General features: G+C 52.8%; 2 protein-coding genes across 2 annotated transcripts in view; one reads left to right on the top strand and one right to left on the bottom strand.

The window, feature by feature from the left end:
- The window catches only part of dhrs3b (dehydrogenase/reductase (SDR family) member 3b), a 10,427-nt gene extending 2,707 nt beyond the window's left edge, over positions 1–7,720 (bottom strand). The window contains exons 1-3 of the mRNA XM_079747909.1: positions 7,247–7,720; positions 1,232–1,375; positions 520–639 (exon numbers count right to left, since the gene is read on the bottom strand). Coding sequence (XP_079604035.1) covers positions 520–639; positions 1,232–1,375; positions 7,247–7,441 — 459 coding nt within the window. The 5' untranslated portion in view covers positions 7,442–7,720. The remainder of the gene's footprint in view (positions 1–519; positions 640–1,231; positions 1,376–7,246) is intronic.
- Positions 7,721–11,098: 3,378 nt separating this feature from the next.
- Positions 11,099–12,500, top strand: part of aadacl4 (arylacetamide deacetylase-like 4) — a gene marked incomplete at both ends in the record, with an annotated part of 2,663 nt that continues 1,261 nt past the window's right edge. The window contains 3 exons of the mRNA XM_079748431.1: positions 11,099–11,275; positions 11,837–11,995; positions 12,041–12,119. Of these exons, the coding sequence (XP_079604557.1) occupies positions 11,099–11,275; positions 11,837–11,995; positions 12,041–12,119 (415 nt within the window). The remainder of the gene's footprint in view (positions 11,276–11,836; positions 11,996–12,040; positions 12,120–12,500) is intronic.

Genomic DNA, 12,500 nt, shown 5'->3' with positions numbered 1-12,500 from the left:
GTGGATATATGCAGTGCACTGCATATATCCACAACTATCTATCCACAACTATATATCCATATATATCCACGACTCTTGCAGAGCACAAAGAAGAGGAAACCGGCGAGGGGCAGATCTGCGGACTGCGGTTCCATTTGGTTGATAATTGCATTTCTGTCTGGCTGCATCAGCCTCCCGAACTCTATTCACATTCTAAAATGCCAGGGGTTACAAAAAACCTCTCTGATGTCTTTTTGCGGAATGGAGGGGCAATTTGGAAATACCCCACTTAACCAGGCATGGTGACACACCCTTGACTGACGCCTTTGACAACGGGCGCAGGCAGCTCAAACCAGAGTTGGCAAACAGCAGAGGGTAATCCGCAGGCAGGAAATCCCCCTTGTTCTCCGAGCGAGAGGTGGGAATTCCAGGTCCGGTGCAGAACCAGAGCAGTAAGCTGTATGTGATGATTAGCACCACCTCAGAGGTAAACCAACTAATGAGGGGAGAAAGGCCCGGATTAGGAGGGGGGGGTCTTACCCAGAACTGGCCCAGGGTGTTGATGTGCTGGGACTTGAGCAGGGCGTCATCGTCGCTGTCCATCAGGCTCTTGCCGTGGACCACCGCCGCGTTGTTCACCAGGATGGTCACGTCCCCCACCTGACCGCCAAACAGGGAGTTAGAAGGTCTCACCGCATGACTGGCTGACTGACTGGCTGGCTGACTGGCTGGCTGACTGGCTGGCTGGCTGGCTGGCTGACTGACTGACTGACTGACTGACTGACTGGCTGACTGGCTGGCTGGCTGGCTGACTGACTGACTGACTGACTGACTGACTGACTGACTGACTGGCTGGCTGGCTGGCTGGCTGGCTGGCTGACTGACTGACTGACTGGCTGGCTGGCTGACTGGCTGACTGACTGACTGACTGACTGACTGACTGGCTGAATGACCGACTGGCTGAATGACTGACTGACTGACTGGCTGGCTGGCTGACTGACTGACTGACTGACTGACTGACTGACTGACTGGCTGGCTGGCTGACTTAATGGCTGGCTGGCTGACTGACTGGCTGGGATATCTAATCTCAAATCTTCTTGAATGAGACATGAATGAAAGATTGGAAAAGTTGTTTTTATTTATTAATTATTTATTTTTTTTAGTTATTGAGTAATCTACTAAGACTCCCAACCCAAAGGGATATCATTCTGAACCCAGTCACATGAGGTGCCCTGCACCAGAGCGAGCGTACCTTCTCCCTCAACACCTTGGCCTGTCGGTACACCTCTTCTCGATTGGCCACGTCGCACAGGAAGTAGTGGCACTCGGTCCCCGAGAGGGCGATCTCTGCGGCGGTGTCTTTCAGGCACTTCTCTGTGCGGCCCCAGAGGATCAGCTGGAGGAAACAGAGAGATTAGAACAGACATCGCTACATGGTACAACTGAACGGAAGATTCCACTGAGTTAAAAAAACACACGATTCTCCACTTCAAGAGGATTCAGTGGGAGTTAAAACCAAAACACTGTGTTCCTCATGTCTTCCCAGAATCAGAACCGCACTGAAGATCTGTGACCAAGATCTCGGGCTTCTGAAACGGCTGCTCGGTTTTCATAGGAGAACAGAGAGGCCCTTTGCAGACGAACAAATAGACTGAAAGCAAGATTAAAGGACTGAGGAGTGGGGGTGGGGGGAGAGAGGGGGAGGGGTTACTGTGTGAATGAACTGTCTCTTCTCCTGCTTCGTCTTCTGCCCGTCGACTAAATGAGGGGCTGGTCATCCGATCGCGGGTAGAGCGGGGGGGTGGGATTAGATAGAGGTTGTGGGGGAGGGGCAGTGATTGGGCAATTAGATCTGTCAATCTGTGGGGTCAGGGAAAGGTAATGAAATCAGGGGGTGAGCCTGCTCATCTCTCACACAAACACATTCTCCGGGACATTACACGGCCTGTTGGACACATGAGGACTGTCAAGTCTGGCTAGGGCGCTGTGTGTGTGTGTGTGTGTGTGTGTGTGTGTGTGTGTGTGTGTCTGTGTGTGTGTGTGTGTGCCAGTGCGTGTGTGTGTGTGTGAGATTTGGCCAGTTGCCCGTGATCAGGGTTAATATTTGAGCATAAAGTTCAGTGGAAAGCGATATTGTGTTGTGTAAGCGTGTAGGTGTGTGTGTGTGTGTGTGTGTGTGTGTGTGTGGGTGTGTGTGTGTGTGTTGAGGGGTTGTGTGTATTTTTGGATGTAAGTGGAGCACCGTGTCATTCCAAACCCTCAGAGAACGTTTACAGAGAAACACGCAGTCCTCTGAACGCAGCTTTTAACCATCAAATAATACAAAAAACCTTTTCCGCAGAACCCTAAGGGTCATTTAAAGGCTAAGAGCAACCTGGGTTTCCCAAATATGGTAAATATGTTTTGAGTCAAACAATGCTGGATCTTCATCATAGTCATCATCATCATCATCAACGCCTCCTTGAACTCCACTGGCCTCGTATTTCTGTCAGCTCAGGAAGACCAGGCCTCCACCAACGGACCTCAGGGGGAAGGCTGCACGATGACAGAACGAAGTGCACCTCATCCTCAGACGATCCCGCTCACCTCACAGTCAACATCGCATCGTTGGCTGTGAGTTACCTGAGGGTCGGGCGTGTGAACAACCGGCTTCACATCAGAACCACACTCTCCGTAGAACAACACAAACACAGGAAACCACGTTCCCAAGGCTCTTCATCTGCATTCAGGTCGACTGGAGGAAAAATATCTGAGTGGAAACCTAAGGCCTGAACAATTATAGGGTCGTTTTACAGCTAAAAGAGCAAGGGAGAGGGAGGAAGCCTACTATGGTCTGCATGACATTGCTTTCTTTATCTCCTGAGCCATAGGTGTTCCCCCCCCCCCTCCAGGAGTGGCTTTGTGGAGCAGCCTTGATTAGCTCTCTGTTTGCTCACTCCGCAAGCAGCGGCTAATTAATCAGCCGATGAGGACAGGTCTCATAAATAACTTAAAAAGCTTAGTAATAGGATTCCAGCCCTAACTAAGAAACCTGACACTTCTTATTAAAAAGGAGTAAGCCCCCCCTGTTATAAGTGAAATTAATTTAGTTTTATCAGCCGTCTAAACACACGCCGCTATCACATCAAACAAGGACGGCAAAATTACCACCAGGACAGTAATGGTAAGAAAACACTATTCAGATTGACACACACACGCACGCACGCACGCACGCACACACACACACACACACACACACACACACACACACACACACACACACACACACACACACACACACACACACACACACACACACACACACACACTCTTCAATCAACAAAAAGCCCTAAATTAACACCGGGTAATTAAGGAGTCCTTCTTTAGAGCGAGAATGGACCTTGAAACTGGACCTGCTGAGTCAAGTTTCAGCTCGGCCTGTAGCCCCCCCTCCCTATAGAAGCCCAGGAGGGGGGCCTGGTGTGGGGTGTGTGCCCTGGAGGGAACGAGCCCTGCTTTTCACAGCCATTGTATGGGGAGGACCAGGAGAGATTGGCTGGGGCGGCAGGAGTTCAGGAGGCAGTCGCCTGCCGTTGTCTAATTACTGCATAGACAGCAGGGTCAGCGGCAGGGCAATACCCAGCTGGGAACACTGAGTCTCCCGCCTCTGGGCCGAGACACACACACACACACACACGCACACAAACCTGTTCTCTTTGCCCTGGTTCACTCTACTTTCCCTGGGGTCACCTCTTTTGTGACACAGAGAATCACCCACACACAAAAACACACAAAAAACACAGACACACACACACACGTCAGTCTTCGGCCCCAGCGAGAGGCTCTGAGAGCCTTGGTCTGGAGCAGGTGAGGCTCTACCTGCTCCGAGCCCCTCGATGTGGGGCTTTAGGAGCAGCTTGTTATCCCGGCTCCGGGAGTTGGCTCCGGGGCTCCAGACAGCTTTGAGCCTCAGGACAGCACCTCGCTGCTTCAGGGGGAGCTCAGCGTAGCTTAGCGCTACAACAGCTACCTAGCCCCTTAACGAATCAACCGACTAGTGTGTTCTTCGTCGACACATCGAGATCCCCTCCTCATCCCATCGACCCCCTGGAGTTCCTGAGTTGCTTCCCTTGTACTCTTTCAGTGATGGTTTCCTCAATACAACAATGTGCAGGAAGAGAGCGGGGGGGGGGGGGGGGGGGGTGACCACTGGTGGAATACCAGCAGTCACAAAAGGGGGCCTCACACGGGGTAGTGAACTCATAAAAAGAGGAAAAAAAGGAGAAAAGAAGAAAAGGTGACCCTCCTTCCCGTTCCCTCCCCTGCCCTTCAGGCCGGCGGTGTTGTCCGGCGCTGCTCTGGCAGGTGTTGTTCTCAAAGCCTTCACACCTTGCTGCCGCTCCACAATGCCTCGCTGAAAGGCCCGCTGCCGTCCTTTGTACTGCAGCTGCAGACTACAGCTTTCCCCTCAGAAAAAAACCTTCAGAAATACCCCGGTGTTCCGGCTGCCCGATTGGGCCTGGGAGAGAAACCGCTTGATGGAATACCACGACCGTGCAGGGAATGTCACTCAAGCTGCTTCAAAACAGGCCGTTTCCAACTGAGGAATAAATTCTGGCCGGCTCTATCTCTCTCCAATGCAGAACTTTTAATCAGTTGTTTTGTTTGCATTACGTCTAGATTATTGTGCTTCTATGCCTGCACACCTCGGCCGAGCCGGTGTGAGCCAGACTACAGCCGGTCCAACCCGCTGCAGCCCGGTGCTCACATCGGTCCCAGCCCGGTCTCGACGTCGCCCCGTCCACCAAGCCAGTAAAACAAAGAGTTGGTTTTAAAGGCTTACGTGGCCTCTCGCCTCAGCTAATATCTCAAACCTCCCCTCCCCTCAGAACCCTCGACCCATCCATCCTGTGTCCAGGCGTTGCTGTCCCTCGTGTCGGACTGAAGACCCAAGGTGGTCCTTACTTCTCCGTCCTGACAGCATCTCTGTAGATCCTAGAACGAACGCCCCCTTATTGTAACGTGTTCCCACCTCCAGGCATCGTTGAGCAGCCAGGGCGGAATAAAGCCCCCAGACTTCAGTGTGAATGGCTTTCAGAGAACAGCATCTGGTACGTAGGGGGGTGGAGAGTGGAGGTGATGGGGGTTCAGGGGAGCGGGGGGCTCCTGGATAAGTGGACTGGTTGGCACAGCAAACCAAACCTCGCCAGTCGCCACCTGGGCCCCATAGAGTGCAGGCCTGGCCCTGAGGGCCACCGGCGCCACGGTCCTCAGCGGTCCTCCACCGGGCTGCAGCCCGGTGGAGGACCCGAGTGGGCCTCCACCAGGTCGGGCCACAGCCCGGTGCAGTGGCCACTGGTGGGATGGAAGGGTGCATGTGACCATTCTGCCCACTCACTGGAAGAAGACTTTTTTCACTTTAGGGGAGGAACTCTTTTATCAGTTATTTGTTTTAATATTACGGGAATTCAGGGCATTCAGGCTAGAAATAGGCTGTAAATAATGGAGACGGTTCTGAGGAGTGGACAAACCCCCTAACCACGACACTATCCTGCCCTTGGGAACGAGTCGATCGCTTTTTAGCACTGGCCGACATGGGCCTTGACAAAGTGTATCGGAAAAGGTTCAAAGTTTGAAGGCTTGTTACATTCAGGCGCTGTCAACAATGTGCTGGGAAATTCCCGTGAAAACAAAGGCAGACAGCGCAGCCGGTCTGCTCCCTGATCCACCTGAACCAGGCCCGACCGGAGCTCCAGGAATAGAGCAGGAGGTGTGAGAGCACGCTCACACGTCGGCGCTGGAGGGAGGGCGATCTGCCGACTGGGTGCTATTCAGCACCTCGCCGCGTCGCCCTCCACCATTTCTCGCTCGGCCACGGCTGGAAGTGATGTTCAGGGGATAGTGGCTTGCTGGAACATCGTGTTGTGACAAAACAAAGCCGAGCCCGGCCATGACGGGAACAGTTGGAGGAGCAAACTCAATTTTCTGCCCTGTTTTATGGCACTCTCACAGAAGAGTGTGTCTTGGAAGTGAAGAATGTTGAAATGGGTTCCATGTTTTCCTGGTGGATGTTCTGTAAACATAATTTGGTGTAACCAGAATAATAACCATGTCATCTCATTTGCCCCCCCCCCGATCCACCAACACACATACACTCTCCACCCCCAACCCCCTCACGTAGAGAAAGTAAGGGAAATCGAGTTTGTTCCCTAAACCTGTAATCCGAAGACCAGCCCTCTACTCTGTAAACCATGTGTAATATGTAATCAGATTACCATGTCAACATGTATCTTGCATTCCCAGCTCCCCGGGGGGGGGGGGGGGGGCTGGGCTATAAAGTCTGCCTGGACTCCAGCGAGCAGCATACCTCGCCGCGGTGCTGGCGAAACAAAGCTCTCTCCGGTTAACGCGGACGCTTTGATGTGTTGTGTTAACAAAGGTTATGATTATGCAAAGCCTGCGCACACTGAAATAGCTGCAAGCTATAATAGGGTTGTGATTATGTCAATGACTTTGAACTAGTTGCCACACATACATCACCACCCCCCATATCTCTACCTCTCACACACGAACATGCACGTGGAAGGACAAACACACACACACACACACACACACACACACGCACACACACACGCACACACACACACACACACACACACACACACACACACACACACACACACACACACACACATTAATAACAATTTTTGGCTTGAAATCTTCCGCCTAAGGATAATCTCTTGGCGTCTAAACAGTAGCCAGAAAGCACTGCAACACTACATCAGCTGACCACAAGAGCGGCCAGTGTGTAATTCAGAGAAATAAGTTCGACCAGACATGACCTCCGTCTGACCCGCGCTGTTGTGCAAGAGTTGAACGGAAATTTACCCCATGTCTACAATCTCATTGGACGAACCGAGCAGAGGTCAGGACCCCGGCTTTCATACTACGGAAGAAAAACAATAGAATGTGGAGAGCAGGGGGAGAGGGCGGAGACACGCACGGACACACGCACGTCTCTGTCGCGCACAGCTAGGGATTTAGTTAGGGAACTCAAATCATCTCACATATCACTCAAGTTTGTACTCTACACACAGTGACCTCGCCGGAACACATCGCAACTTCATGTAGCGTTGTACAAAAAAATGCAACAATATCCAACCTACGTGATTAAATTGATTTTTGAATATTTGTTTTACTTCTATAAAAGTTATGCACCCAATAAGCAATTCAATCATAATATATATATATATTTTTTTTACATAAATCAGTGTTAAAATGACGTTACCTTTTTGGCACCCTGCTTGGCGAACTCCCGAGCAAGGTGACGACCGATCCCGCGTCCCCCTCCGGTGACCAGGACCACCTCCCCCCTCAGCGACCTCCTCCGGCTCGGGAACAGCGAGCACACACCGGCTTTCACGATCAAATAAATCATCTGCACCGGAAAAATAAGCACTCGTCCCAAACTCTTTAAATCCATTTCTTTAAAAAAAAAAAAAACACTCCTTCGATAACCTGTGCCGACAATTGGGCTAAAGTTTGCACACAAAAAGACGCAAAACTAAATAAAACTGTTGTCAGACTCTGCAGAAGACGAAGGTTATTCTTATTGTCGAACTCTTTCTGCGTTATCCATTTGCAAACAATATCACGTGCAGCAGCAGCAGCGGTGTCGCGAGACGTTATAAATCAATGGTCCACGCGCTTTCTCCCGACGCTGTGGTGTGTGTGTGGAGCAGTGAGGGTGATCGCTCATATCGCCTGCAGATCACCAGCCTCATAAACATGGCACAAGTAGGCTGCTGCTCCACGCACAGCGCGACTGTCTGCTTGAAACATGCGCTACTGAACTGAACTGCTGCTCTCTCTCTCTCTCTCTCTCTCTCTCTCTCTCTCTCTCTCTCTCTCTCTCTCTCTCTCTCTCTCTCTCTCTCTCGGCTCTACTCTGTCCTCCTGATCTGACCGCGACGGGGTTCCGCGCAGAGAGAGAAGAGAGACCTGCTGGAGATGGAGACGCTTGTTTGGACGTTAATCCTGATTGACATGTGAAGTGTGAATGAATCTGTTTGTCTGATTGCGGTGTTTCCTTGCGCGGAGTGGCTGCGTGGCCGCCCTCCCCTTTGTGTTTGTGTTGCGGTGGTACTACCTAGTCCTACCTACACCGTGGACACAATTACCATTTGGAATCAATAATCAAATAGATGTTGGTTGATACTTCATAAACAAAACACATCTATCTATCTATCTATCTATCTATCTATCTATCTATCTATCTATCTATCTATCTATCTATCTATCTGTCTGTCTGTCTGTCTGTCTGTCTGTCTGTCTGTCTGTCTGTCTGTCTGTCTGACAGTCTATCTACATCAATCTACAAATCTTCATAGCCTTGTATATCTATATTTACATTTTACATATCAATCCATCCACCGCCACACCATAGCAGCTCATTCTGCACCATTCTATTATCACAATCTTTCCCATTTCTGGCCAGAAAATATTCACAAATCTTCTACATGCGAAAAAGTACCTTTGGCTGGTAGTCCCCCCCATCGCCAAACCAAAACCTCATGCACAGAGTCAGGGGCCCGGCCTCCAAAGAGTCAGGGGCCCGGCCTCCACAGAGTACAGGGACCTCGGCCTCCACGGAGTACAGGGGCCCGGCCTCCACGGAGTCAGGGGCCCGGCCTCCAAAGAGTCAGGGGCCCGGCCTCCACAGAGTACAGGGACCTCGGCCTCCACAGAGTCAGGGGCCCAGCCTCCACGGAGAACAGGGGCCTCGGCCTCCACGGAGTCAGGGGCCTCGGCCTCCACGGAGTACAGGGACCCGGCCTCCACGGAGTACAGGGGCCCGGCCTCCACAGAGTACAGGGGCCCGGCCTCCACAGAGTCAGGGCCCCCGGCCTCCACAGAGTACAGGGGCCCGAGTACAGGGGCCCGGCCTCCACGGAGTCAGGGGCCTCGGCCTCCACGGAGTCAGGGCCCCCGGCCTCCACGGAGTCAGGGGCCTCGGCCTCCACGGAGTACAGGGGCCCGGCCTCCACAGAGTACAGGGGCCCGGCCTCCACAGAGTCAGGGCCCCCGGCCTCCACAGAGTACAGGGGCCTCGGCCTCCACGGAGTCAGGGGCCCGGCCTCCACAGAGTACAGGGGCCCGGCCTCCACAGAGTCAGGGCCCCCGGCCTCCACAGAGTACAGGGGCCCGAGTACAGGGCCCCCGGCCTCCAGAGTCAGAGGCCTCGACCTCCACAGAGTCCAGGGGCCTCCGCAGGTTCGTTAGGGGGGGGTGTTCGTTAGGGGGGGTTGTTCGTTAGGGGGGGGTGTTCGTTAGGGGTGGTCTGTTGGGGGGGTGTTCGTTGGGCGGGTTTTTTCGTTAGGGGGGGGTTCGTTAGGGGGGGGTGTTCATTAGGGGGAGTTCGTTAGGGGGGGGTGTTCATGTGGGGGTGTTCGTTAGGGGGGTGTTCGTTAGGGGGAGGGGGATGTTCGTTAGGGGGTGTTCGTTAGGGGGGGGTTCGTTGTGGGGGGGTTCGTTAGGGGGTGTTCTTTGGGGGGGGTTCGTTAGGGGGGGGTGTTCATTAGGGGGTGTTCATTAGGGGGGGTTCATTGGGGGGGTTCGTTAGGCGGTGTTCGTTAGGGGGTGTTCATTAGGGGGTGTTCGTTAGGGGGTGTTCGTTAGGGGGTGTTCGTTGGGGGGGTTCGTTAGGGGGGGGGTTCATGACCGTTGGCCAGAGGGTCGTATGAATGACTCAGTAGATCTGATGTGAACGTTGGATGCTAGACCATGTTTACTGCAATGTTACTTTTGTCCACAACAAGAATAATACTCACTATAATTAATCTTTTTTTCTATCTTTCTGTCTAAGTTATCTCGGACTGTTGTGAGTGACCTTCTGAAAATTTCCACTGTTGTGATTGGTATCATCATCCTCCTACTCTCCTTCCCTCTCCTCCTCCTCCTCCTCCTCCTCCTCCTCCTCCTCCCCCTCCCTCACCTCCTCCTCCTCTTCCTCCTCCTCCTCCTCCTCGTCCCTCACCTCCTCCTCCCCCTCCCCTCCTCCTCCTCCTCCAGGCTGCTCCTCAGTGTTCCTCCTGAGTGCGTAGATGTCGACAGTAAAGCCATCACTGCCATCTACAGCTGGGCTGGGGTATTGCAGCCCGCTGCCAACGACCTTCACCAAGAACACTCAGTGGGCCCGGTCCGCGCCCAGTGTCTCTGGGGGGGGTGGACCCAGTGGCACTGGGCTGCTGCCTGTGGGGTGGGGACCAGTGCTGTTGACCTGATTAACAGCATCGTTATGTGATGATGAGGAAGATGAGTACGACCACAGCATCGGAGATGAGCGGATGACCGACCAATATCAGAAAGTAACAAAGAAGAGAAAGAGGGAAAGAAAGACAGACAGACCGAATGAAAGAAAAAAATAAGAATGATTTTTTGGACAAAGCCGATGTTGAAAGGGTTCGGTCTGAAGCCTTGGACGGTTGGATGTTCAGGCAGAGCAGAACAGAGAGAGGCGCAAGACACACAAGAATAACTTTTGCATTTGGTTCAGAAAATAAGGTTGGTGATGAGCAGGGCAACAGACACACCCCACAAGTGACCCCACATCTATTCAATCCACATGCTTTGGCATTGAATGTCCAAAAGTCAACATTCCAGCATGAGGCCAGATAATTAGACCAATACACACACACACACACACACACACACACACACACACACACACACACACACACACGCAACACACACACTATATCACACACACTGTAACACACACAAACACACACACTATATCACACACACTGTAACACACACACAAACACACACACTATATCACACACACTGTAACACACACACACACACACTATATCACACACACTCTAACACACAAACACACACACACACACTCTGACACACACACTCTAACACACACACTCGTATGCACCTCCATACCACCACAACAACGCCCTCCCTGGCCACCCATTAGCCTAGCATGCCCTCATTAGCAGCCTAAGGTCAGAGGTGGGGGCGTGGCCCGGTGGGGGGCGTGGCCTCTGTGGGGGGCGTGGCCCCGGGGGCAGGTGGAGGAGGGAGGGGCTCCTGCCTCATACGTTCGGCGTTCCGCAGGGAGGACATCATGGAGATCGGATGGGCCATCCTGCTGATCGGCGTGGCCGCCCTCTTCGCAGCACTGCTGCTGCTGGTCAACGGCGTCGTCTACGCGGAGCTGATGAACTCGGAGAGCCCCCCTGGGCTGGGGGGGCGCAGGAAGCTCAGCCTCCTGCACGGCCTGCTGGTTGGGGGGGCCGTGGTGGTGAGTGGTCGCCGGGTCCCAGCCCGATACTGGGTCGTATTTAAGGAACAGTGTTTCTCCGGTCGACGCAGACAGACCTGATAACCCTAACCCTTTTTACAGGAATACAATTAATAATACAGTAATAATAATAATAGTAATTATAATTATAAGTGTCCTTATTAGAATAGTACTCCTGAATAGATGGATTTTTTACTTGTTCGAGTGTAAGCGAAATGTCAATGCCATTATTTCAGCAAACGTCTGCTCTTATCTGTTCCCTGGACGCTGATAAATCTCAGACGAGTGGAAGGAAAAAGATAAGCCAGAACTAGTTCCACAAAGTCAGAAGGAAGGCAAGGTCGTCTGCAGCTCAGAAAGTTGCCAGTGTTCCCCAGTGACTGGCTGTTTGATCCGTGTGTTGAATGGAGCTTTGACGCATTCTCTTTGTCCTGAACGGTGAACAGCTGCAAACGAATCAAATCGTAGACAGATTCAGAAAAAAAGGAAAGTTGAAAGTTGTGTTAAAAAAGGCATCTATTTTTGAACACAACTTTGTGTCTCTCCCCCCCCCCCCCCCAGGGCCGGGTTCTGGAGCGTCTGGGCCTCTGCCACCAGGTCCGCTTCACCCGATGGTTCCGCTCTCGGTTCCTGACCCGCGTCAACCCGGTCCCCCCGGGGCTAAGGGTCCTGGACCGGGTCTTCAGTGGCGTGCCTGTGAGGATCTACGAACCCACCACCACCTCCACCACCCGGACCTCCACCTCCTCCACCTCCACCTCCTCCACCTCCACCTCCCCCCTCACTGGCCTGAGGAGGGGCCTGGTGTACTTCCATGGGGGAGGCTGGGTCATGGGCAGCATAGGTACGCTCTGCTGGAAGGGGTGCCCACACATCCCCTTGTGTACATACACACATGTGTTTACTGTCTTTATTTCTTCATGTTTGTTCTCTACTGTATGTGTGTCTCTGAGGAGACGCCAAACGCTCAGCCACGCCGTGTACACACTGCTCCCACGGGGTTTGTGTGTCTGGCTCTGGGGGCATCGATGCCTACAGGTTAGTCTGCGGACATGTGGGGAATCGGACACGGTACCTTTAGTCCTACAGACCTTTCGGCTGTGACTCTGAGTCCCTAGCGGCTCCGCTGCCCTGCTGGACCTCCATGTTGGAGGCTAGGTCATGGACAGTATGCACACCTGTGTCACCTAGCCTGGTCTGGCTGATGCCTTTCTTCCAGAGTTTA

This window comes from Pollachius pollachius (assembly GCF_949987615.1).
Source record: "Pollachius pollachius genome assembly, chromosome: 12".
Taxonomy (NCBI): domain Eukaryota; kingdom Metazoa; phylum Chordata; class Actinopteri; order Gadiformes; family Gadidae; genus Pollachius; species Pollachius pollachius.
Note: the sequence above shows the minus strand (reverse complement) of the source record. Positions and strands in the feature narration are given on the sequence as shown.